Genomic DNA, 27,296 nt, shown 5'->3' with positions numbered 1-27,296 from the left:
CCAGGCAGGAAGTGGAAACTGCTGCAAAATGGAAACTTTCACCAATATTCAGAACTGAACCATCAGGAAGTTTCATAATTGGAAAAGTTTCACTGGAAAACTGTGTTTTAAAATAAAAGACCCACGTTTTGTTTTCCTAAAGCTTCCTGCAGACAGGGCGTGAGGCCGTCTGGTCCGGCTTCCTGCCGTCTCCCGCGGTTACCGGCGGATCAATACGCTCTTCAGACCGGCTGGTTCTGTTTGGACCGTCTGAGCGCCGGCCAATAAAACCTGAACCATTACAGCAAACACGCTTCGTTAAACATTTATCCAACACTTAAACCCACCGCAGGCCGATTCCCACTGCATTAAAACGCTTTAATGACTCCGGTACCAGAGCGGTACCGAACCCACTCAGCAGCAACAGAACCAACATTTGACCCAGACTGGGTCAGGGAAACGTTGAGGTTAAATAATCTGAGGATCAGGAATGAGATGGCAGATTAAACCCAGGTGAAGCGGATCCGGTCTGCGGTCCGATACCCGGTTCTTCTTCTTCTCTCAGCAGATTCTTCTGCCGCCATACTGAGCGGCTCTCCGGGTTTCAGCTTCTTCTGGGACGTTAATCTGTCCTGTCGTGTTTCCAGCTCCTCTTTCCATGAGGAACATCCAATCTGACAGAACAGTGACAACAGAATTTAAAAGCCCAAAAGTCCCGCTGTCGCCGCAACAACAGAACCACAGAACCGGTCCAGTTCGGCGGGGAGGAGATCTGATCGTCTCTGACGTTGGATCTGAAGAGTATCGATCATCTGGACACGCTGCGACTCAAAACATGTTTTAAATTAGACTCTAAATCGGATCTTTAGTCTTTTGTTGTCACAAAATAATTTGTTTTATTAAATCCAGTTAAAAATATCAAAACTAACAGATGATCAAAAACGTCTTTTGTTATTAAACAAAACAGTTTTATTATTTACAACAGAGTGTCTGAGATTAGCTACACTTCAGCTTCACCTCCTTTGGTTTAGCTAGCACATTGTTAGCTTACTTTAGCATAGCCTAGCTTAACCTACTTTGTTTTTGTTTCTAGAATATCTTTTTTTATTTTTCTAGACTTTTCTTCATATTCTGGTTGAATCGTGTGATTGAACATTTTGTCCATCTGGTTCTGGATCGTTTTTACTTTCACACACTTATTATAATGCGTAACTATGGCAACAAGACACAGGTCTTACAACTCAGAGGAGCTTAACTTGGTTTTTGGATAAATCAAATATTTTTTAAATCAAACTAAGCTGAATTGCTGGCCTCAGTTTGGCTCTGTGAGCCTTAGCTTAGCTAAACTCAGCTAGCCTTAGCTTAGCTAAACTCAGCTAGCCTTAGCTTAGGTTAGCATAGGGCAAGCTAGCCTGATCTTATCCAGATTTATCTTTAACATTATGCAGACGGAAAATCACTCAGAAACCAATTTAATTACTTAAAAATAAAATATTACACTGTATAAGCTAACATTTCCTTTAAAACATGAATATGTTTCATGAATTTAATCTTTTCCATGTGTTTGACGTTACATTGATAATATTTTACTCACATTATAAGTTTCAGCTGGGCGTTATTTTCTGATCAGACTTTACTGAAAACAAACTGCAGTTTGTTGTTCAGCAGGTAAAGAGCCAGTTTACCAGAAACAGAAGATTTAAGCCAATTAAAGACAATAAATGATTTATTCTGTGTAAATGTTGAAAGGATCGCTGCTGAAACAAAGGCTGGAGTCTCTCTGTTTGTCTCCTCTTCATGGCATCACCTGATGTTCAACAGTCATGTTCTTCGTCACCAGATGAATGCATATTAGCACTCGCTCTGACATTTAATAAAAAGATTCATTTTTCCCAAAGAGACTACCATCTGGGAAGATTTCACTGAGCTGCAGAAATGTAGAAAATTGTCTCAACGGGACGCCTGAAGGAGAGCGCCTAATTTCATTCCTCTTTAAAAACTCAAGAGCAGCAAATTATCCTGTCAGGGATGAATAAACCTCTGTCCTCCGCCGCAGCGTTTTCATCAGCACAAGATAAATTTACAGGAGAAAATCTGCAGCTTTGACACACACAGCAGGAAGAGTTATAGTCCGAAGTGAATTATCCGGCGGTTTGTTCATCAGCAGGAAGGGACCAGTCAAAGGACCGGCGGTCCAGGTGGTTCTGCCTCATCAATCAGAGCACGACGTCCAGAACCAATCAGATCATGAGTTTATCAGAACCGCTCACCTGGTGGGACACGACCCGCCCTGTAACCCGACCCACCTGCTGACTCAGCACAAGCAAAGCCTGATGGGAAATGTTTGGAGAAAACGTGTTGCATTGATCAGGAGGCTGAGGGCTGATCAGAGGACCGGACCGGACCGGACCGGACCGGACCGGACCGCCCCGCCCTGCGCCTCTCAGGTTTCACAGCAGCTTTTAGGGGTCGATACGGCAACCCGCAGGGGACAATTATTTGTTGTGATGGATGCCGAGGTAAACTGGGAGCGAACGTTTAGAAGGTGCATTAGTGAAGAGAAACGTCCCGACATTCACCTTCATCTGGATCCACTCAACACAACTGGAACGTTTCATCCTGGAGGCTGCCGGTTCAATTCCCTGATTCACCGACCAGCGTGTGCCCTGAAACAGGAAGCTGAGGCCGTTTGCTGCTCTGCAGCCTTCAGGTGAGTCAGATCAACTCTGGACAAACTGTTTACCAGAACAGATTCAGTTTTTACTTTCACTACGACTCAACACTTCAGCACTCGAAGAGACTCTACCAGACAGCCCGACTTCTCAGCAGCGACAGGAAGAACGACCTGACCGTGGGAACGAAGGAGGCGGCCATGTTTTCTATGGCAACGGAGCAGATCTGGAGAAACGCCTCAGAGAGCAGCAGCCGTCCCAGGACTCAACGTCCCAACACAGAAACTACCAGAAACCCGCCAGCTGCTGATTCAGGCCTCAGCCTGCAGGTCAAAGGTCACAGTCAGAGGAAAAACAATATGGCTGCATGTAAAGCAGCACAAAACTTTGAAACAGACGTTTATCTAGAAAACATCGAGTTTGGAGACCAAACTGTAAAAAACAGAAAATAAAAACTCAACTAACCGTTCAGCTCGGTGGAGGAGGAGTCATGATGTGGGCTCGTTTTACAGAACCAGGAACCTTTTAGTCAAAGTTAGCTTAAAACGCAAAGAATTAAGCTGTTTCAATGGCCTAGTCAAAGTCCAAACATGCTGAAAGCCGTGTGGTTTGATTGTTCCTGGAAAATCAAATTTATTCTTTAAACTTCTTTAAACATCATGAGGTGAAAAAAAACAGCGGAGAGTTTTAATCTAATAATGAGAGAAATTAGTGCATAAAGTGAATTATTGACTGAAGTGGAATAAAGGTAATGAATGTTGGAGAGTCTGGAAATATTCCCTCTTTGTTTGGTGTTTACCTGAACGTCTGAGCTGCAGCAGCTGCTGGGCCTTTCAGCTCCATAATGCTGAAAACATTCAGCCTGATAAACGACCAGAAATAAATTTAATTGTTTTAAAAGTAAATGAAACTTCAGATGAGTGAAAAAAAAATAGAATCAGGAGAATTAATCTGAACTGTTTGTCCATAAAACCGTCAATCTGTGATCCACATGATGGAGAACCTGAATTCAGGACGGAGCAGACTGTGTGTGTGTTGTGTGTGTGTGTGTGTGTGTGTGTGTGTGTGTTGTGTGTGTGTGTGTGTGTGTGTGTGTGCCCTGACGTCAGCTGCAGCCGCAGCTCCAACCTGACGTTGTCCGCTCCGTTTAGGAAGCAGCAGCATCACTGCTCTGACACACAGAAACATCTCCAGAGCAACCAGCAACCAGCAACCAGCAACAGCAACCTGCGTCCAACAGGAAGTTCTGGTTCCACTGACCAAACGGCGCCCCAGCCGTCCCGACCGCAGCGGGCTCACCTTCGTCTCCGATGAAGTCCTTGATGGAGGCCCAGGTCTTGTTATTGCAGAAGAAGGAGGTGTTGGCCGGCAGGCTGCCGTTGATGCAGTGCTCCGTGCTGCGGACGCATTTCTGTCGCAGGTTTCCCATGAACAGCTGCAGGCCGATGAGGGCGAAGACGCTCAGGCAGAAAACGGTGAGGATCATGACGTCAGCGAGTTTCTTCACCGACTGGATCAGAGCGCCGACGATCGTCTTCAGGCCTGAGGAGCGCCGGCGGGCCGGTTAATACTTAAAGCTGCTTCTAAACCGTAAGGTCAGCAGGAAAAGATGGCCGCCCTCTGATGAATGTTTAAACACAATGGAGGATGAATTTGATCCAAAAGGGAACATTTGACTTTTAGCCTGTTTTTCTCTCCTGACAATCCGATTGACCCGGTTCTACTGGAACCAAAACTTCAACAGCTGTCCATTTCTGCTGCTAGCGCTAGGCTAGCACGTTAGCTCTGGTTGCATTTACCCAGAATGCCCTGCACTGTAGTTCATTTCCTGCTTTTGGAGCGGTCTCTGGTCCGCTTGGCGTTCACATTCAAACCGAACCCAGACGGAGGTCAGAGGTCAATTAGCATTCACACCTCAGGGGTGTCCAAACTGAGGCCCGGGGGCCATTTGTGGCCCTTAGAGTGATTTCCTGCAGCCCTTCACCACCAAACAGAACTGGTACCGGACCGTCAGGAGGGAAACAGCCTTAGATTCTGGATCAGGATTTTAGTGAGGTAACACTGAGGGGCGGCCATCTTTATCCAGGTAATAAACAAATGAAATAATCATGCATTTATGCCATGAATAAAAGGATAAATAAGACACTGATCCTGCTGAAAATCACCAACTTCACCCTCTAACAAACTCCTGCAGTGACAGTGAGACACACAGAGGAAATGGGTCAGAACAACAGGAACCAACACTGAGAAGTGAACAGAGGGAGCAGACAAGCTGACAGCCGTCCAAACGTTACCATGTCAGAAACTCCTCCGTTTCCAGGGTTTGAATGTTGTTCAGCTGCTTCAACACAAACAGACCTGACCCTGTTTCCAGTGTCTGTTAGCTAATGACTGCTGAACGGTTCCAACAGAACCACAGCAGAACAACAAGGCGCCTTGCTGTTCAGGACACCGACATGCAGAGTGGACACAGAGCGACCCGAAACTTCTGCACGGCGACACTGCCACTGACTCATTCTCACTTCTATCAGGAAGAAAAACATCTACAGTCTAATCAGAGTTTCATTTTATTCTTTCAAATCATGAATTAATATCAATAATTAGCATTTAAACTAAACTCAAACGTTTCTGCTTCAGTTTTTATGACAACAAAACATTTTAACCATCCAAACCTCCCAGTACAGATCTTTAACTGGAGAAACTGGAGGTCCAAATGGAAAACACCAGGAACAGGAAGAACCAGAACTGGACTCGGTATGTCAGGTTCGCTTCCAGCCCAGTGGAATTGTGGGAAATGAAGGAAATTTTTAGTCTCCACTTTGAAATCTGAACCAAACCTGAACGGTTTGAGTGAGTAAAGAAAACTTCTGGCAGAAAGATTCATGAACATGAAGCAGAGAAGTTTGTTGGCCAAAACTGATCTGTCATTATTTTAAGAGATATTTTCTGACAGAAACAATCATCTGCACATCAACAATCCATATAAAAACTGTTTCTGGGTTTTGCTCATTTCAGCTCAAATTTAAAATCCCACATGTGGAGCTGATCCGTCGCTCTTCCTCTGGTTCTCTGCTGTTGGTAGTAAAGTGTTTCTGGCCTCTGCTGTCCACTCACAACAGTGTCATTAACGCCTCACGTTTCTGCATACTACCTCTGAGCTCATTTCCAGGAATGACAAAGCAGATGGAGCAGCTTCAGTAGGGAGTATGCAGCAGGAGATATGAAACACAGCCACTTATTTCTAGCAGCTCGGCGGGTCAGGAGGGCGGCGCTCCGTTTTCCCTCGTGTTTCTCACCTGGGATGACTGAGATGGTTTTGAGCGCGCGCAGCACCCTGAACGTCCTTAAGGCTGACACATTACCCAGGTCCACAAACTCAGTGACATATCTGCAACAAGCCGGGAGACAGAAGCACAAAAACAGACACACACAGAAGGATGTGACCACATGGAGCAACGAGCCGACACGCAGGGAAAATCAGAGAGACGGAGATCCAGGCAGAGACAGGAAGAGCTGTGGAGCCTCGACAGCCACAGGAGGAAGGAGAAATCAGACTGGGAGCTTCACACCGTCCAGACTGGAGGAATATCCAGAAATATTCACAGCAGACCTCAGCTAACTCCTGCTTGCTTTTGGTATGCTGCTCAGATTATTATAGTTTTGTTATTTTGCTGCTCGTTTTGTGAGCTAGCAAACGGCTAATTAGCAAAATTAAGCTAAAGATGTTAGCTCATTTTTATTTATTCATATTTAGTAAAATGTGTTGGAAAAGAAACATAAGATATTAAAATTTGACAATAAATGAAAAATATCTAGCCAATATTACAGTTAGCATGCTAACTATAATTAGCATAAAATCATAGCGTATGATGCTAGCTGCAACAGCAAAGTTTTAAACAACATTTTTAGGATTTGTTGTTCACTTTGACTTTAAACTGACAACTGCTGCAGAAATATGAAACAACACAAATATTTAGTAAAATACAAGCTAACCGCACGTAGCATGTGTATAGAAAGAAACAAACTGTTTAAAATTATAATATATGCTCTTTCACATGTAATACATTTTTAATTGTTAACTTAGCCTCCAATTAGCTGATCAGCATTTTATTGCCAGTCATTTTATCAACCTGTTAGCAAACGGCTAATTGACAAAATTCACCTGAAACATTTGTTTGGAACAGACTGATTTAAAGATTTAATACGAATTTTAACTGCAAATAAAAACAATAAATGTTCAATAAATGGTAAAAATAGATTTTAAAAAGTTCATTACATACTAATTAGAATTAACTATCATAAAAACAGAAACATTTTCATTTAAGGATTGTGTGCATTAAAAATGATTTCTTATGTATGTGTAACTATTGAGGTAATCAGATTACATTACTTTCTTAGCTACTTGCATTTTATAGAATTTTAAGCAAACACTTAATTTAAAGATTAGCATCACAAAAGCAAACATTTATAGGAGTGAAAGGAAATTTTGAATTATAATAGTGATATCAGAGGTAGAGGAATATTTCCTTCGTTCTCCAGCTAATGACCAAGTGCTCAGCTTAGCCTTATCTGACCTTTCCTCCTGTACTGTTCCTTTAAGACAGATCAGGTGACCTGTGACCTCTGACAGGGCGGACAGTGGGGGGTGAGCAGGTAGGCTGGAGCTGCAGGACACGGCAGACACGGACGGACAGCGGATGATGTTCACAGCTAACTCTCTGCTGCTCTTTGAATGAGCTGCCCGTGTCGCCCCCTGGTGGTGAGGCCTTACCTGGGATGACTGAGATAGTTTTCAGGGCTCTCAGCACTCTAAACGTTCGCAGCGCCTGCAGGTTTCCTACTTTGATAAACTCTGTTAACATCCTGCAGGGAGCAGGGCGGTGGTTTCCAACAAACGACAAAAGAAGACAAAGATAAGAAAGTCTAAAAATCCTCTAAATATTTACAATTCTGAGAATAATTTCTAAATATTTTGCCTCTGATTGGTCATAAAGTAACGCTGACCTGCAGATCAAAGTTTGAGACATAATGAAAGTTACAGCTGTCAGTAAAACACGGTGGAGGTTCTATCATGATGTGGGCCTGGTATCCAGTAGCATTAGTGGCAGTCATTAACCTTAATGAAATAATTATATCAATAAATGTCATATAAAAGGCCAGAACATTGAAAGACACCAAATATCAAGTTTGACATGTTTTAGAAAACATTTTCAGCTTTTTGTATTTAATTTGGTAAAACACAAAGAAATGAGGGTCCAAAGGTTTTCAGAAGTACCAGATAACATTTCCTGGAAACTCAAAAATCACATTTAAATCTAAAGTAAAACAGAACCGTGTAGGATTTGATTATTTTTTCACAAAATGTTTCCTAAACATGAAATTTAAGTCAAATTTAGGAAGAATTTATATTTTGAACAGTTTGTTATGAAGCAGATTTTATTTTTAGAGCAGCTGGGCTAACATTAGCGTTAGCTTAGCATAAAGAAGTGGCATTATTTTTAAAAATGATGTCAGAAGATTGGAAAATAAAATTATTATGAAGGTAAATGAAGTGTTAATATTTCTGAGGAAAAATAAATGAAAAAGTATTTTTAAATTCTAAACTATTAAGTTTCATGCTTCGTTTTAGTGGTTAAGTATTTTTATTTTTACATTTGTTATGCTAACGATTGCTAATTTAATGTTTAGTTATGACTTTTCTTGCTCTGTTTTAACAGTGATTGTTTTCCAGAGGTAATAATGTGACAGAGTTGAGCTGTGATCTCCTCTGATGGGAGGCCGGACCGGACCGGACCGGACCGGACCGGCGCTGTGCCAGGCGGCGCCGGCCTGTTGGTTAAACTCAGTCATCTGATCCTGCAGCTGCTAATGGATCTTCATCTCGGCTCGTATTTCAGCAGGTTTGATGCTGCAGTGATTTAATCAGTGAGGGAGCGGTGACAGGCGGACCGGTACCACCGCTCCGTACGCGACCTGCTGACCTTCCTCACTGCATTCCCACGCTCCTCCCCTCCGACCGGTCCGGTTCTGCCCGACCGGGTCAGAGCCAACGTTCCTCCGTCAGAGGAGGAGTCTCTGAAACGTTTCACTCTGATCGTTACGCTGCGGGTCGGCCATCGATGTGACGGATCACCGCCTGATCCCGGGCCGCAGCGGATTCTCGTCAGTCGGAGACGAGGTCAAAGGTCAGGCTGAGGGAGAAAAGGCCTCAGAGCTGAAGGTCGTTTTATATTTGTCAGCTGAGTTCTTCCTTCCGTTCACTTTCTGCTGAATTCCGTTCAGTTTTATTTCCATATTTCAGAGAAAGAACCAGAAATCCTTGACAGGTCAAATCCCAGAGGAGACGAGGAAGATCAAACATCTCTGATCCCGACTCCAGCATCGCTATGGTTACACAACCAGACAGCAGCAAAAGCAAAGGAGGAGGATCAGCAGAGCTGGAGAAGAACTGATGTACTGAAGACCAGAGATTGAGCTGTTAGCATGTCAGAGCAGCTGCAACAGTCTTCAGTCAGAGGCAGCTTCATGTTGGTGTGATATTGACTGCTACTGGACTGAAGACATTTGGATGATCTGAGTCACAACATTTGATTTCTCTTTAGGATGAATTAATTTATTCATTTATTCTTCTGAAGCTTTTCCAAAGATTCACCAAGTCAGTTTTTATTTGGATCCCTTTTCCAGTTTTTTCCACAATCACAGCTTGATGTGATGGAGGTTCTGATGGAGGTTCTGATGGAGGTTCTGATGGAGGTTCTGATGGAGGTTCTGACCCGTTGAAGTATTCAGAACCTTTAGGATTTGACCTCCAGTGTTACGTCCACATGTCCGTCCTTTGTCTCCCTGTCCAGCGTTCTCCGTTGGTTCTGCAGTTTTCCAGACGCTGCAGAAGCTTTGAAACCGACCAGAGACGTGAAAAACTTTTTAAACTGGAGCTTAAAGAGGCGAAGCGTCAGAGCAGCTTTAAACTTTAATTCCTCCTCAATAATCCCGTCAGGACGACGACGACAGATCTGCTGGCTCAGCTGCTAACGCAGACTGCAGCTCCTTCACAATAAAAGCTCCTGGAAAATCACTTCCTGTCTCACCTCTCCCTTTATTGATTCATTAAAACAACAAACTGATAATTAATCCTTATTTCTGCTGTTTTATTTAATTTGTTTGTGTAGCTTTACTGTTTCTGTGGATCATATATTCTAGAATAAAAGTAAATTAATATAGAAATGTTTTTTAGTGTTTTGCTTCTAAAACAGATTTTCTCTGTTAGTTTGTGATTCTGAATGTTTTAGACAATTTTTATTTTGTTCCAGATGCTTTAAGGCTAAGAATAAAATAGTTTTGTGTTTTTATTTCTTTTGAATCTGAGTTCAAGTTTCCAGCTTAATTTCTCATCAAATTATTTATTATTTATATTTAAAGTCATTTTATTCCTAAACTTTATATTCTATTAATTCAGAAGTTGATGCAACAGATTAAAGCAAAGCCATTTTATTTCTGGCTCTCAGAGTAAAAGGGGAAGAAAACAAATGCCTGCCACACTTTTCAGACTTTTTTCATCAAATTCTGTAAACGATGCAGCGTTTTCCTTCCAGACCCGAAAGTTTAAAGGGTGTGAATACTTCTGCTCAGAATGTTCTGGTTCTGGTTCTGGTCGGATGGCTGAAGGAAAACCTTCCTGGACTCATCGGGGTGTGTATGTGTGTGTATGTGTATGTGTGTGTGTGTGTGTGTGTGTGTGTGTGTGTGTGTGTGTGTGTGTGTGTGTGTGTGTGTGACTCACGCCATCACGATGACGCTGAAGTCCAGCCAGTTCCAGGGGTCCCTCAGGAAGGTGAAGGGGCCAATACAGAATCCTCTGGCCAGGATCTTGATGAGCGACTCGAAGGTGTAAATACCTGTGAAGGTGTACCTGGGCGGGCGAGCGAGAGCAGCGAGAGAGAGGACGAATAAATAAGAAACAGACGGATAAATATTGATAAAAGTCTTCACTTATTCATTTTGTTCCAGCCACCAAGTGAAGCGGAGAAGACATGAGGACAGAGAGTCACGTCAGGATGAAACTTTCCCTTTAAGGGCCACGAAGCTGCAGCTAGCCTGCCAGCGTTAGCATTAGCCTCAGTTAATCTGAGTCTCTGCTCAGCCTGATGGGTTCAGACATGTTTCCTCCAGACTCTGACATTTGCATCCTGACATTTCTGCTGCACACGATTCACCTCTGAACCGCTTCCTGTTCATTAAACACATCTTCATCACATCGCCACGTCCTCCTCCTCATGTCTGCTCCGCCTGCAGGCGGGACGGTTCTGGACGGGTCTGGTACTTACTCCAGGTACTTGGCCCAGTTGGCCGGTTCCGACATGGCCATGAAGCAGCAGTTGGTCAGGATGGTGCACATGATGAACAAACTGAACAAAGTGAGCAGGTTAAGGAGGAACAATTTAACACAGACCAACAGGAAAACAAAGACCGACTCGTTTCTATGGAGACCGCGCTGAGTCAGCCTGACATGCACAATCTGGGGGTGTGTGCGCTCATTTGCAGCTGGGATCCCAACACGAGAAATTCAAAGTTTTCCTTTGGAAGTGGGAAGTTTCTCTGTTGGTTTTTAGTATTTTTACTGATGTTGAAGAGAAACCAGCCTGATGCTAGCAGGCCGAGATATTTACAGGGCAGCGGCTCCCTGAGCAACATCACTAATGTAAGACAGGACATTTAGAGCAATGAACGTCTAATAATATAATAAAATGGAGATCTATCTTCTTATCTAAAAATAAAAAGTCAAACTGAACGACCACTTTCTGGTTTTTCTAAAAACTCCAAGTTTCAATTCAGAATCCAGTTGTTTTTATTCATAATATTAAATATTAACAGTTAAATTCAGTTAAAGTCATTCAAACCTCGTTAGTTTTAGGTTTTTCAGTTTGACATTTTCTAAAATATTTTTTCCAACATTGAATGTAAATTTCTTGGTATTTTAAAAAGAACTGTATAAATAAAATCCTCTGACCTTTAACGACCTGCTGGTCAGTGTAGACATGTAAAATCATCAGAACATCATCAGAACATGAATCCAGTCTGAAGTTACCTCAAAGTAAAACATGCAGGAAGCTAAAAACAGGCAGGTTAGTCACTGGTCAGAGTTAGACACAAAACCAAAAACAATTACTCTGAATTTACAGTCATTTTCTGTCATTTGCAGCTCTTAGTCACGGAGGTAAAACGTCTTTGGCGTTTTGTTAAAATTCGTGGAACTGCAGCTTTTCTCTGAGTTTCAGCTAAACTCTGACATGTAAAAGCAGATTTTAGCCCGTCAGTGTGAGAAGTTTACCTTCCACGTCTCATTAGAGCTAAATAAAGATGAAGAGTCCTCGCTTCCCTCTGATTCCTGCCACTTTCAATACAGCAAATTAATCTGCCATTAGCGCCCCCTCGCAGGAGAGCCCACTCTAATCATGTCATAATGGGGAGTGGGAAGTTTCCAAAGTGTCAGCAGCAGCAGAACAGGTTAAATATCACCTCCACCTGCCGCGCTGGGTGGAGGACGCCGGCGCAGCCGTCAATCACGGCTATAAATGAATCATAATTATTGTAATTTGGCAGAGGGAACATGCTGCCGGAGCGAGAGCGGCCCAAACTCAAAACTTGTTGACTGAGCTGCGGCTGGCAGGCGGGGAGATAATACGGTTAGCGCTCGACAAACAAACGTCCCGCAGCCAGAGGCTAATGATCAGCTAATGGTAGCCCTGATGCTGTGGCCCTCCCAGGCCACCGTACAGCTAATGTCACTACAACTCCCACTTCCTCCACGGGATCCATCTTCCTCCCACTGCCCCATTTCTACTTCTGATTCCCACAGATTCTGCCATCTTTCCCCTGCAGGCGACCCGATCAAGTCGATGTTTACTTTGTCTTCTGGGTTAAAACCATCAACAACCAAGAAACGGGTCGAACTGAAGCTTCAGTTGATAAAAACAACCCAATTTTATCTAAATATGGGTGATAAGAGAATAAACTGTAGGTAAGATACTGATTAGACACAAGCGCTCAACATCACCCCACTTTGACAAAATTAATTCTCCTTATAAAATCTAAACATAGTGGTGATTTTATTGTTGTTGTTTGTCTTTGTACTTTGCTGTCTATGTGGATCATAAGTCTGTTCAACCAATCAATCAACCAATCAATCAATCAATCAATCAATCAATCAATCAATCAATCAATCAATCAAATTCACCCTAGTACTCCACGTTGTAGTTGCTAGTGTAGCAAGGTGAGTTGCAGGAACTTTTTGCCCCCTGACAGCAAAGTGGGCGGGGCCACGAGACACCGAGAGGCGGGGCCAGGTTTTGACATCAGAAGGGGGGAAAACATCTAGTAGCTTAGCAACTTCTCAGGCTCTTTAGCAAAAAAAGAAAAAGCAACTGATGACAGATTCAGGTGAAGCTCTGAGGGAGCGACAGGAAACCCTGGACTCCCCACCTGGCCGCGTCTCAGTCAGAGGGTTTCATCCTGGACAGTTAGGGTTGACCCGAACCAGCTGCGGGAGCCAATAGGAAACTTAGGCTGCAGAACCCACAGTCAGCCTGAAGAGGGCAGCAGAGAAGGAAGAGCTTTAATGCTAGGTGCTTTTTTTAAAATAAATTGCTAACTATAGCAGCCAATTTATGTCCCTCAGCCTACTCATTCCTACAGTGGCTCCGCCCACTGTACCAATTGGCTCCGCCCACTGTGCTGGACTTATCCAGAATTTGTTAGGGGGCGGGGCTAAGTTTTCACAGAGTTTAGATACATTTTAAAATTAAAATATAAAATCACTTTCTCTGGGTAAATGACATTACTCTAATAATAATAATTATTATAATAAAATCTTGAGTGCAGTTTTGTTATTTAATCACCTTGTGATGGTTCTGAAAAATGTTGGAATATAAACAATAAGCTGAATATTAAAGACCCAACGGGTCAGAAAACCTACATCATGTTTTTCTACTTTAACATCCTGTTTTAGAGTTTCTGGTAGAACTTTGTTCTGGTCGTTTCAGTCTCTGGTTCTGTGGTTTCGGTTGTCTTCCCCAGAACCAGAACCTCCATCCCGGCTGACCTCCGGAGCCGGACGGTCAGCGCCAAAGTGACAGACCCGTTTGGATGGGTTCTGTCAGATAAAAGCGGTTCTGATGGAGAATTAGTGAGTGTGTCCGCGGATCACGCCGCAGCCTGTCAGGGTGGCGCCGCCGCGGTCGGGCAGCCCTCCAGAACTCACTTCATCCTCTACAAACACTTCCAGAGCCCGGCCTGAAGGTCCACTTCACACACACACACACACACACCCACACACTCACACTCCACACCTCGCCGCCGACCTCCTCACCCACCGATCCCCGTGACGACGGCAGCGTGTCCGGCGGCGCGGCGACCTCCAGCAGCCGCTTCCCGCTGTAAAAATAGCCGGAGAGGATGGAGGCAGAGGTGTGAAGTAATGTCTGACATGTTGGTCTGGAGCTGAAGGGGCGGGGCCAAATGGGGCGGGGCCAAAGGGGGCGGGGCCAAAGGGGGCGTGGCCAAAGGCAGCAGGTCAATTTGACGCACCAGAACCTTCTGGTTCTGGATCTACAGTTACCACCAACATCTGGCACAAAGCATGAAGCTTCACTCAGTTGTTTTCTTTACATTGAAAGGTCAAAGGTCACAAAATTGTTTATAAGGCCAGAAATTCAAAAAGCTAAATAAAATCTGGGCGCTAAAGTGAATAAAACATAATTAATTAAAGCACAGAATGGAAGCGTCTTAAACAGGAAGTCATTACCATATATAGACGCTGCTGGCTGTTGGGTAAATACTTTCTCTAAAAATCACAATTTAAATGTGATTTAATTTTAGTTACAACACATTCAAATTCTTGTTTCATTCCAACTAGAATCACCAAAATTATTTCTATCTGCTAAAAGCCTCATTTATAGTTTCCAAACTTTTCCAAGTCAAGAAATTCAGTTTTTATGATGATAATCTGCAGAAAAGATGCATCTGATTTAATTCATCTGTAATTTAAACATTTTCAGATGAATTATGTTCTGGGAAATACAGGGAGTCGAGTTTATCCTCAGACCAGCCGGGTGTGTTTTAACCTTTCTCTGTGTGTGTGGGTGTGTGTGTGTGTGTGGGTGTGCGTGTGTGTGTGTGTGTGTGTGTGTGTGTGTGTGTGTGTGTGCAGATCTGCTCTGATTAAAGTCAGTCAATAATTCCTGTTGCTGTTTGTGGTCGGTGGGCGTTGTGAGGCGTCACCCGGCTGTCGGCCCAGTCTGGACTCGGTCCAGTTAAAACTCGTCACAGGAGATTCCTGGCCGTTTACGGCTGCAGCAACTCCAGCAGCTCCAGCAGCAACTCCAGCAGCTCCAGCAGCAGCAGCTCCAGCAGCAGCAGCAGCTCCAGCAGCAGCAGCAGCTTCAGCAGCAGCAGCAGCAGCTGCAGCCGCGTGGCGATTAAACATCCTGAGTGACTAACAATGTGTGGGCCTAAAAGCTCTGAGACGCTTTTATTCTTCTAAATGGGAGCAGCGCTGCCAGCTTTTGTTTTTATTTTAATGAAGTGTAATTTTTTTTAAAAATCCTCTACATTTTATTTATCACCCTGGAATGACTTCAACTACTTTAACAGCATTTAATAGAAGTTATCAGCAGAGATTTATTATTTTCACATCATTTCTACAAACCTGAGTTCAGCAGACAAGACAGCTTAGAAAAGCCAAACAATAATCCAGACTTTATTTTATCTGGGTAAATCTGAGAAAATATAAACAATAATCTGAACTAAATCAATTAATTTAACACCAAAGTGATGAACGAACAGTGCTAAAAGCAGTTAGCCAAAGAGTGAAGCTACGCTAGCCTAAAATAGCATCTAAATGCTAACATGTAGCTGCTGTGGTTCTGAGTCAAACCAACCTGTTCCCCTCCTGGCCTGTGGGGGCGCTGCACCAACAACCACTGAAGGAAACCACACAAAAACCTCTGAAGACACTGAGAGCAACTTCCTTCTTCACCAGATGGAAACAAGATGGAGGCGTCAGATTTTATCTCTTTAGTCTTTGGCTGAAGACCAGGAGACATTTCTGCTGCTAGCGCTAGGCTAACACGTTAGCTTTGGTTGGATTTACCCAGAATGCCCTGCTCTATAGTCCACTTCCTGCTTATGGTCCTCTTGGTGTTCACATAGGAATTCAAACTGAACCAGAGTTCACTTCAACCGAACCCAGACCGAGGTTTGTAGGCGGACCAGAGGTCAGAGGTCAGAGGTCAATTAGCATTCACACCTCATCAACCAAACTGGACTTTTCTACATGCTGAAATGAAAACATTCAGAACAAACTGGTGGTTTTCTTCCAGCTGTAGATCCAGGCAGAGCCGCCCAGCCTGCTGAGCTGTGAATGTTCGGAGAAAATAGATTTGTTTTCAGCCATAATTGAGCTTTTAATGGGATAAGTCAGTGTGCTGGTGTTTCAGCAGCAAGTGCTTTTAGAAAAAGTAGCTTAATTATTCTGTTGATTAATGGAGGAAATACACTTACATCACCATCTATTCGCTGCCATTTAAAGGCAGCGAATCGCTGGACTGGGAGCAGAACAAGTGAGTTTTATCTGAAATTAAAAGTCAGCAGAGATGTTTGTGGTCAGGGGAGATTAGAGTCAGAACGAGAATCTGTTTCCTGATGTTTGGACAGCGTCTTGTTTCTGCACGTCTAAAAACACAGATGGACTAAAACCAGGACATTTACTGAGCCGATATCTGGGAGTGAAATAAGTCAAATGTTCCTTTAACCGTCTAATTATGACCGTCTGTTCTCTCTAAAGTCCAACAAACACAGATCTGCCTCCACAGATCCGGCCCAACCGGGTTCAGTTCAAACCAGCCTGGTCTGACTGACCTTTGACCCCCAGCAGAGTGAAGGATATGAATGGACCAGGATCCGGATGGCGAGCCTGCGGATGGGGTGGAACGGGCTGAACATGTAGAGCGCCGACGTGGCGCTGAAGCGGAAGATGGCCTTCCCTTTGTTCAGCACTATGAAAGTCTGCAAGAGAAACAGAAACGCTTCACTGCAAAAATTACTGCTTCACACTGCAAAAAACGATTCGACCGCTTTGGGTTCCTGCTGTTTCTACCAGGTAGACATGAATGAAGGATGGATGTCAGGATTATTTAGATGCTTTAAGGGTTACGGTTCAGAACAGACCTGCAGATCTGGAGCCACAAGTTGTTCTGTCACAACTCTGGCTAAGAGTGATTAAGAATCGTTTAATATTTTACATGCAGATATAATAATAAGCAGTGAAAATCTTAGCAGTTTTGTTTTGAATTTCAAGAGCAGGTATATGGAAGCCTTTCACTGCCAAAAGCTGTAAATAAACCCAGGATCTTGTTGTGAAGAGTCGTTCAGTGTCAGGTTGGAGCCATGAGGGCAGGACGTTTACCCTCCGGTCCCTGAAGTAGTACGGGTCGATGTCCTCCAGGGGAACGCCCACCAGGTGAGACGGGATGTCGGCAAAGATCCGGGGCAGCTGCTTCCCCGCCTCCAGGTCGGGCCGGGCCCGGGGCAGCTCCACATCGCCCAGGTCCTTACAACACAAAGCATTTATGATTATGGCCTTTTGTCTGTTTTGTTTCACTGAGGGATCAGGAACTTTCTGTTTTGGAGTAGAACTGCCAAATACAACCAAAATTTGATTTATTTTGCTCACATCTGATTTTCTCAGATTGATCTGAACGGCCCGGTTCAGATCGATTCACCCCAAAAATCTGCAACTAAAGTTCCTCTATATGTGGAAATAACAGACACTCCTGTCACGTTTTATCCGACTCTTACAGTATTGATGCATCTTAATAATAAAATAACCAGACAGCTGAAACAAACTTTGTTTGTCTGGTTCTGATCTGGTGACGATGCTCTGAGAAAACCGATGGCGGCGGCGGCGGCCATCTTTACCGCCGGAGCGCTGCTGCGTGACGGAAACTTTCTTTTTCTCTCTGACTCACTTTGGGCTCAGAAAGCGTCAACACAGAAGTCACATTTAATGAAATGTATGAAATACTTTAAAAAAAAAAACAAGTAGAAAGATAAATTAATTAAGAATTTAAAAAAAAAAACTTTGAATTGAGCATTAATGTAGCATCAGTTAGCTTAGCATCACGATTTGAAACAAAATCCTCCTGGGTTTTAGTCTGAGTGAAGCTGGACTTTCTTCCAAAAAACTAAATTTGGTGTCAATCAACTCAAATATGTTTGAGCAGCAAAATGTTGCGTTTGTGCTGCTTTTGATGATGACCTCTGACCTCTGGAAACTTTTTTATTAATATCTTTGAAAGGATATCAGCACAAACAAAACCTTTCGCTGCACAAACATTGGACACCAAGTTGATGAGACTTGAAGTCGGTGGCGAGCGTCTTCACTCAGGAACTAAAACTTTTCAGTTTTTAACTAAATGTTGCCTCCAGTGGGAAACTTTAACTGGTTTAACTTCAGAGTTCCTCTAATGTTCAATAACTTTATTATGTTTCACTTATAGCTAATGATGGATGTAAGCTAACAATAAAGCGTTGAGCTGGTTGCTTCCTGCTTCCATTCCTGGTTGAAGCTCCCAGGCGGGCGCCAGGCGGGTCCATACGTACCTCCTGGTACTGCTTTTTGCGCCGGGCCTCCTCCTGGGCGATGCGCTGTTCGATGGCCGCCAGGGAGTCCGGCGTGAAGCGCTTAAAGCTCTCTGGTCCCATTGGAAACACACAGCCAGCCATCTTCTCATCCTGATCCTGCTGCTAACTGGCCCGGTTTACCAGCTGCAGACACACAGACCACACGCTTAGATGTCCAGCATTTCATATCGTCACTCTGCTTCCCTCTCCAGCAACAGAAGTTGATACTTTAAACTGCCTCAAACAGACAAAAACAAAGAGTATTTTCATATTTTCATGCCTTTGCTCCAGAAACGAGCCTCCTCCTGCCATCGCATGTCAGACTGTTCAGACACCTGTTGAGAATATTTGGGGTCGTTAAATCATGAGATGAGGAGCGTTTGATTCGAGGACCTGCAGAGTGAGGATGATTTGGCGGTTTCTTCTCTGCCAGGTTGATTACGTCCTCTGAGACGGCGACCTGCCGCTCAGGACGACCCACAGCATCGCAGGCTCCGTCATTAGAGCTGCACTCAGAGGCTGGAACAGGCAGCAATCAGCCCGAGGAACTCATCTACCTCCTCCTGACGCTCCCTACTGTACACTCTGGATTCCCTTCATTTCTGAATCATCAGCTGGTCTTTGTTCCAGTTCCAACAGGAGATCCCATAAAAACAACAACTGTCTGCTGGATGTATGAACGTTACGGTCGACAATCTGCAGCTTTAAGGTGCCAGGAATCATACAAACAATCAGATTAATGAGAGAAAAGATAAATAAATACATAATGTGTAGTAATTAGAAACACAGTATGAAAATATCTGCGAAGCCTGAATTTTACATATTTTCTCAAATTAGCATCAAAAGGCCAAAGATTAGCAACCAGATCTTTGGAAAGCCTTTTAGGTAAAGGAGTGTAACAAACAGTCATTATTTATTATTCCAGATAAAGGCTAATATCATTAGAAGCTACTAACAACAGTCTCCAGTGGCTGCTAACTTGTTTTAGCCGTTAACATGTAGCAGCTAAACTAGCATCAAACCTGTGACCAGTTTTACCTGCTAACATTTGGCTCCTGTATCACCTGTTCACCTGCAGCAGCATTAGCTGCCCATTAGCTGTCACCGCTACAGTAGCTGCTAACCTTTAGCATCTATAAAAGTTAGATGCTCTTATAGATGCTAACCTTTAGCATGTACAGAAATGAGTTTAATTAATAAACAAATGAGTTTTAGTTAACCAGTAGCAACAGAATTCACTTTTAACTCCAGAACATATTTTTAAGTGGGAATGACGCATACTTCCTGTTTCTGATGCTATAGATCTATCAGACTGACTGACCTGATAAATGAGTGATTTCTACATTAGCTACAGCAGCTGAAGGAACCACAAACCCTCGTTTAGCTTCCAGTTTCATCAGTGAATCTGCTGAACATTCAGGAAGTAATAATTTGATAACTTTTACTGGTTTATTTAGAAATCCCAGTGGACAGTAGTGGTTTACCGCAGCCAAGCAGAAAAAAGCGAAGCACGCTAGCAGCTAATGCTGTTAGCTTCAAAAGCCTAGACTGAGAGTGTGTGAGTGTTTAACAGGTGTGTGTCCAGGCCATCTGCTGCGGAGCCTAATCCAATGATTGGACAGGCCTCGTTTTTCAAGCCTTCATGCATTTCTTCTTCACAGCTCTCAAATCTGATTTCTGCACTGTGTGTTTGTGTCCACATGAAAGGAAAAGTTGGCTCTGGTTCCTGTTCTTATCAAATGCTGTCATCCACTCAGTCACACACACACACACACACCTACACACACAGACGTCAAGTACAGTAGCTCCTGATGAGCTCCTCAGCTCTGCTTTCCATTCTGCTGCCACACTTTGTCACGTACTAAAAGCTCAGGACTCATCAGGGAAACAATGAACCTGCTGAAATTATCTACAAGCAGCAACATGACAGCAGCGATAAGGCAGCCTGACTGGAAGATACTCTGAATATTATATCACCACCTTCAGGAACTAACGGCCAAAAAGTGACTGATGTTCATAAATATTCCACCAACTCCAGCTGAAAGCAACAAAACCAGAGATTAGCTTGTTTAATGCCCAGTTACCACGGCAACCACCATCAGCTCCAAATAACCATGATTTATCTCTTTACATTTCATATATCTGTACGCTGACCAGACGTTTCCACTAATAGATAGACTGAAAACGTGAGACGGATTTCCTTGGAACCCAACCGGCTGTTCCCTCAGCTAGCATTACGCGTCGGCCATCTTGGATTTTCAGCTCCTTGGGTTCAAATTGAGGGGCAGAAACATCCAGAGGTCACATTTTAATGTTTATTAAGTCACTGAGATGCATATTCCTCAGCTCACACTTTCCCAGGATGCATTGCAGGTCGAAAGGAAGATTTTAGTTGTCTGAACAAAGAGGGACGAAGCAGGACTTCAAAATGTTAAATAGACTAATTATAGCACTCTTCTAGTTATACACTAATAGACACACCAAGACGTGTTAAAGTCTCCATGTCAGAAACAATAATTTTCTGTTAAATATTAACATTAAAGTCTCCAATTATAAACATCAAAACTTAAATCAGGACTTTCTATAATATCAAACTGGGAGGAAAATCTGCTGCTGAAAAAAATTAAAACCAAACTAAAGTCAGTTTGAGGAAACCAGAGATCCAAAGGACTGTTTTCACATTAAAGAATAAAAAATAAAGTAGAAACAGATTTTATTTTCACACAAAGGGAGAATAAAAAGATTCACATGAAAACGTTCTTAGTGTTGAATGCAGCTTGTTTACTACTGAGTTACCAGGCACTGCTCCCCTGTGTGTGTGTGTGTGTGTGTGTGTGTGTGTGTGTGTGTGTGTGTGTGTGTGTGTGTGTTGGTGTGTGTGTGTGTGTGTGTGTGTGTGTGTGTGTGTGTGTGTGTGTGTGTGTGTGTGTGTGTGTGTGTGTGTGTGTGTGTGTGTGTGTGTGTGTGTGTGTGTGTGTGTGTGTGTGTGTGTGTGTGTGTGTGTGTGTGTGTGTGTGTGTGTGTGTGTGTGTGTGTGTGTGTGTGTGTGTGTGTGTGTGTGTGTGTGTGTGTGTGTGTGTGTGTGTGCGTGTGTGTGTGTGTAGGTGTGTGTGGGTGTGTGTGTGTAGGTGTGTGTCGGTGTGTGTGTGTTAGTGTGTGTGTGCTCCTCCTCTCATGCAGCCTCCACCAGGTTCTTTACTGAACCTCCAGCGTTTCCTCCTCTCTCTGCTTCCTCTCATCACATGGTTGATTTTAAACAAACTGATTCTTTTACCGACTGCAGATTGAGTTTCCAAACTTTTAATCCAATTTCTGCCAAAAACACCTGAGGGGCTAAAAAACCTCCAGGAATATTTTAGATTTATGAAAATTGAGGTTTTTATGACTTTAAATTCCAGATCCATTTCTCTGGTTCACATTTAAAAACCATGAAACCAAAACCGACCGCCAGAAGAGCATCAAACACGCAGTGAGACACGGTGGTGGCAGCAGCAGGCTGAGGGGTCATGTTCCCCAGATGAAACGGTTTGACTGTAGAACTTCATCTCGGCAGCAGAACCAATCAGAACCTTTAAACGGACCCATGAAAAGAAGAACCATCAATCAGGGAAAAGCTAGACTTTCAAAATAAAACGCTGATAAACTTAACTGTGAAAAAGACGAAAGAAGACAAGAGATCAAAGAAAATCAGAAGCCGAAGCTTTTATTTTGGTAGTCCACTTCTTGATACGTAACTAATTAACAAGCTAACTATTTAGCCTGTTAGATAAAGATTTAATTCGTAAATTGAATAATATGACTTTGAAAAATTAGAGCCTAAATACATTTTATTTTTTACAGTGTAACTTGCAGACGGGTTCTGAAGGGAAGTTCTGCTGGACCGGCCCGTCTGACTGGTTCTGCTTCACATTGTTTCATCTCGACCCGTTCCTCCTCCAGAACCAGGAACTTCCTGGAAGTTCTGGGCTGCAGTTTGGAGGCAGCGCAGTTAGGGGGCGCTGCTGCTTCCCCAACTGAAAACGTCCCGCTGGCTGGAGCTTCAGTCGGACCAATCAGATCATCAGAAATGTTGACTCCACAAGACAAATGGGTCAGTTCTAGACTGAACTGACAGCAGGACATGTACGGACCACGCGGTGCGTTCGAGGGGCCGTGTTTCAGTGGGAAAGCGCAGCACCTTCAATTCAATTAGTCTGAGAGCAGAAAGCGCGTTCGGTCACGGCGCTGACGACCCGACGGACATTATTCAGTGGATCCAGGCAGGACGCCAAGCCAGGCTGCCAGAGGACGGAGGGGACCGGGGCGTCGCCCTGGCGACGCAGGACGAGATTCCCCCACATCTGCTGATGTAATGTTCTGCAGAACCGCTGCGGCGCCACCGGCCCCCAGCAGCACTGAAAACTGTTGAATGGATTCGTCCCATTTTACTTTCTGCTAAGTTTGTTTCAGAGTAAAAAGTTGCAGATGATCAGTGGCACAAGGTAAAAAAAAATTATTATTTCAGTCCTATAATTTTCTATCTAACATAAATTGAAGTTTGTTTGAACTCAGGACTGTGGATGGATCTGCTGCCGGTTCTGGTCTCAGAGAATCACCTCCATGTTTCCTCAGTCAATCGTCTCATTTTAGGACGACGAGTCGGCTCTCATTACACAAACGATTCAATTCTGTGGACTTTCCTTCTGCGGAACAAACTGAGCCGATGAGGAGCTGAAGGTGATTTATGGATGAAACGTCTCAACTCTGATTGGTCAGTTAGACGACCACATCCTGATTATACTGAATAAAACAAAACCAGGTTGTTGGTTTCCTGTCTCTCTCTCTGGTTTCCTGTCTCTCTCTGGTTTCCTGTCTCTCTCTCTCTGGTTTCCTGTCTCTCTCTCTCTGGTTTCCTGTCTCTCTCTCTGGTTTCCTGTCTCTCTCTCTCTGGTTTCCTGTCTCTCTCTCTCTGGTTTCCTGTCTCTCTCTCTGGTTTCCTGTCTCTCTCTGGTTTCCTGTCTCTCTCTCTGGTTTCCTGTCTCTCTCTCTGGTTTCCTGTCTCTCTCTCTGGTTTCCTGTCTCTCTCTCTGGTTTCCTGTCTCTCTCTGGTTTCCTGTCTCTCTCTCTGGTTTCCTGTCTCTCTCTCTCTGGTTTCCTGTCTCTCTCTCTCTGGTTTCCTGTCTCTCTCTCTCTGGTTTCCTGTCTCTCTCTCTGGTTTCCTGTCTCTCTCTGGTTTCCTGTCTCTCTCTCTGGTTTCCTGTCTCTCTCTCTGGTTTCCTGTCTCTCTCTGGTTTCCTGTCTCTCTCTCTGGTTTCCTGTCTCTCTCTCTGGTTTCCTGTCTCTCTCTCTCTGGTTTCCTGTCTCTCTCTCTGGTTTCCTGTCTCTCTCTGGTTTCCTGTCTCTCTCTCTGGTTTCCTGTCTCTCTCTCTCTCTGGTTTCCTGTCTCTCTCTCTCTCTGGTTTCCTGTCTCTCTCTCTGGTTTCCTGTCTCTCTCTCTCTCTGGTTTCCTGTCTCTCTCTCTCTGGTTTCCTGTCTCTCTCTCTCTGGTTTCCTGTCTCTCTCTGTTTTTGGCTGTGAAGCGGTGTCCTGCGCGGCCGGCCCGTCACAGCCACTCGGATCAGTCGGTTCTGCTCCCAGTGGGCCTGACTGATCGGGCCTGACTCATTAACTCGGTGAACACTCGGACCTGTGTGACTTCACCCTGCAGACCAGCGCAGGCCGGCGTGCGGCTCTCTGCGCGTTAGCATCAAGGCGTCCTGCTGCTCCTCACCTGTCCTGACTCATCCCAGAGAGGAGGCGACTCCAGGAAGGCTGATAGCTCACAATATGAAGAAATCAGAGAAATTTTAATATTTTTCTAATTTTTCTCGAGTTTCCATTGAAAAGGTTTCCTATGAGTTTGATCAAATCTTCCTGTTTGCAGCAACACGATTAGCCTGATGGATGTCAGCTTCACACTAGCAACTAGTGAAGATGATGTTGTCAGGTCATGTGGATGACCTTTGACCCACGTCCAACCCAAACACAGATGGTTACACAAAGTGGCGACGCTGAACATCAGCGTCGTTTTTCCACCACAGAAACATCTCCAGACCTGAAGCTAACAGAGGTTAGCTTCCTGACTAGCTAGAGCTTCACACAACTCAACGATTCATTCAGTAACTCAGAGAAAATGTATCTGCTGGTGAAAACGTCAGCAGGAAAAGATGATTTATCCCCACAAAGAACAAACAAACACTGCAGTTTCATTTTTAAAGTCGTATTTTAATTATTAATTAGCTAATATATAAATTAACTTGCCGATAACCAGAGATGGACTGTCGGAAAACAAAATGGTGGATTTTTGAAATAAATATTTAGTTTGAAGCAAATACATAATTTATAAACTAAGTATTTTACTTGCTATCGAGACATTTAGTCATGAAGTTAAACATTTAGCTTGCTAACAAAACATGTAGCTTGATGCTAATGGTTTGAAGCAGGTTATGACATCATAACGGCCGTACTGGTTCCTGTTCGGTACCAGAACCTTCCCATTAGCCTCGTGTTTTGGTCCTTATGGACCACCGTACTGGACGCTTTCAGAATCACAAACTCCTGGACTGTTGGTTAAAAAAAAACCCGTTTGGAGCCATTGGGACATCGTGCGTCTCCATGGCAACCCAGAGAGTGATTTATCCCAGAAAGGTCAAAACATGGAGACAAAAACAAGTCAACACAGAGCGAGCGCGCATCCTCATTTCTGTATTAACGGGCTCTATTGTCTCAGCTACAGTCCGGACTGATTGTGTTGGCTGAGGTTATTAACACACACACACACACACACACACACACACACACACACACGTATAGGAGCTGGCATCAGTTCATGTTCTGGTCAAGGTCGCGTTGCAGATAAAATGCTTTATGGCGTCGTTAGACCCTCCAGGAGGAAGAAAGACGCTTCACATCCAACAAAAACCTCCAATAACAGCTTGAAAGGATCCATCTGAACATTTTCTACCTGAAGAAAACGTTCTGAAAGGAAAACAAATTAGAAATGGGATTCACTTCTGCAGTGGCACGTAGCTGGACGACGGCCCAGAGTCCTACAGCCAGAACCAGAACCTGCAGAACTCATCATATTCTGCAGCTCAGACGTCACAAACTGGGCAGCGTGTCCTGGGACTAGCATCAGCCTTATTATTAGCAGCAGCTGCTAGCCGCCGCTAGCCGCTACAAACCCTGGTGATGATCAACAACCTTCAGCTGTAAAAACATTTAAAGATGTTTTAAGGGATTTTTTCTGATTTATGTGAGACTCTCAGTTGGATTTAGGTCTGGACTTTGACTAGGCCAGTCTGACTTTTATATAAACATCCCATAATGATGAACCTGGTGATTTTGGTTGATTGGTTCAGCAGAACAAACATTGACAGGCTAGCTGTTTGAGCTAAACGCTGTAATAAATGTGACTTTGACTATACGGTTATAAATTCATTCAGCCTTTTTTTTATAAGAAACATACAAAAAACTGCTTGTTTTTTTAGACTTCAACCAATCTCTGTCAGTCTAACTGACCTCCCTTGTTAGCAAACAGAAACATATAGAGATGAATAACAGAAAGATATAATATTCATTCTGTTTTATAAATGTGATCCAATCTTTATTTTTATATATTTTTCCATATTTAAACTCCATGAAATATTTAGTGGTCCATTTAAATTGTATAAAAATGTATTAACAAAATTAGATTTTCAGGGAGAAGAGGGCAGTGGGCACCCCAGGGCACCTCTTAGTTTCACCCCTGCATTTACAGAACTTCTTAAATTTCCCATTTTTTCAGATATTTTTATTCATTTTTGTATCTTTCCATTCTCTACATCACTGTCTTGGTTTCTTTAGTCTTTTTGTTTCTATCTTTATTTCCTTCCTTCTCCACCTCCTCTCTCTGCTCCTTTCTGAACATCAACTATCAGGTCGACTCGGCTCGTTTCCTCCTGGCCGTCTCATTTTGTGGCTGTACTTTTTACCACCTCAGCCGCTGAGGAAACGTGCAGCTGTCCATCTCACAGATTTCTGAAAACCCCTGAAGGAGTCGTCGCCCAGGCAGGAACACGACGGCACGACTGTATTTACTACAGATATAACTCTGCTGTTTGGAGCGTGGATAATAAATTCAGACGGAGGAGCTGCAGGACGTGAATTGATAAACAGAGAACAACAGGCTGAAATAAGAGATACAGACACAGAAATAGAAAGCTATGTGTCCTTGCATGAGTTTGCATGTGCAGCATGCATGCATCGGAGTGTGAGTGTTGGATGTTGGAGCCGTTTCAGTGAATAAGTTTTCCTCCGACTGGATCCTGGTTTGAGCCGTGCAGAATTATTAGGCAACAGAGAAACATTCAGGCTCTAAAACGTCCAGACTAAAAGAAAAAACATCAACAGATCTTCAAATTAAATATTTCCAATAATCATGAGGATTAAAATTGTCTCCTGGACTCTGTCGGTCTGAAATATTCCCTGAAGTTTATTTATAAATCTTAAAATTATAAGATTAAATAAATGCGTTAAACTGGACGATGATCTCACCGTCATTTTGTTTTCTGATTTGATCTACGATGTAAACATGTAAATATTGAAGCGTCTCGCTCGTTTCTGAGACGAACCGGAGAACATGCGACCCCCAGCTGGGCGCTAACAGTTTTATAGCAGAGAGGTAACCATGGTAACCACCATAAAATACATTGGAAACTAAACAAACATGGAAGAAAAAATAAAAAACATTAACGCAGACTGCGAGTGGAAAATGGGCAGTAATTAGGAATCTAGAGCAGGTCCATGAGTTCACATCAGACCTGCAGCGTCCAGTGAAAGTATCGCATTTATCCAACGTTCCAGATGTTCCCTGAACGCATCACTGTCTTTATCTCTGGTCCAAATCACAGAACTCCAAAAAAACAACTTAATATTTGGGTTTCCTGCGACAGACTGGCGACCTGTCCA

General features: G+C 43.6%; 1 protein-coding gene across 3 annotated transcripts in view; it reads right to left on the bottom strand.

Moving 5' to 3' along the window:
• LOC122824367 (sodium channel protein type 4 subunit alpha-like) overlaps nt 1-27,296 on the bottom strand; it is a 97,410-nt gene that overhangs the window by 58,353 nt on the left and 11,761 nt on the right. For 2 of the 3 annotated variants that reach the window (XM_044104893.1, XM_044104891.1), the window contains exons 2-8: nt 18,309-18,473; nt 17,113-17,256; nt 16,594-16,712; nt 10,976-11,065; nt 10,432-10,560; nt 5,948-6,039; nt 3,951-4,193 (exon numbers count right to left, since the gene is read on the bottom strand). In XM_044104893.1, the coding sequence (XP_043960828.1) occupies nt 3,951-4,193; nt 5,948-6,039; nt 10,432-10,560; nt 10,976-11,065; nt 16,594-16,712; nt 17,113-17,256; nt 18,309-18,431 (940 nt within the window). In that variant the 5' untranslated portion in view covers nt 18,432-18,473. Of the gene's footprint in view, nt 1-3,950; nt 4,194-5,947; nt 6,040-7,422; nt 7,515-10,431; nt 10,561-10,975; nt 11,066-16,593; nt 16,713-17,112; nt 17,257-18,308; nt 18,474-27,296 lie in introns of all 3 variants that reach the window. The other variant, XM_044104892.1, reaches the window with a different exon arrangement.

This window comes from Gambusia affinis, linkage group LG21, assembly GCF_019740435.1.
Source record: "Gambusia affinis linkage group LG21, SWU_Gaff_1.0, whole genome shotgun sequence".
NCBI classification, from domain to species: Eukaryota; Metazoa; Chordata; class Actinopteri; order Cyprinodontiformes; family Poeciliidae; genus Gambusia; species Gambusia affinis.
This window is presented reverse-complemented; position numbering and strand designations above follow the sequence as displayed.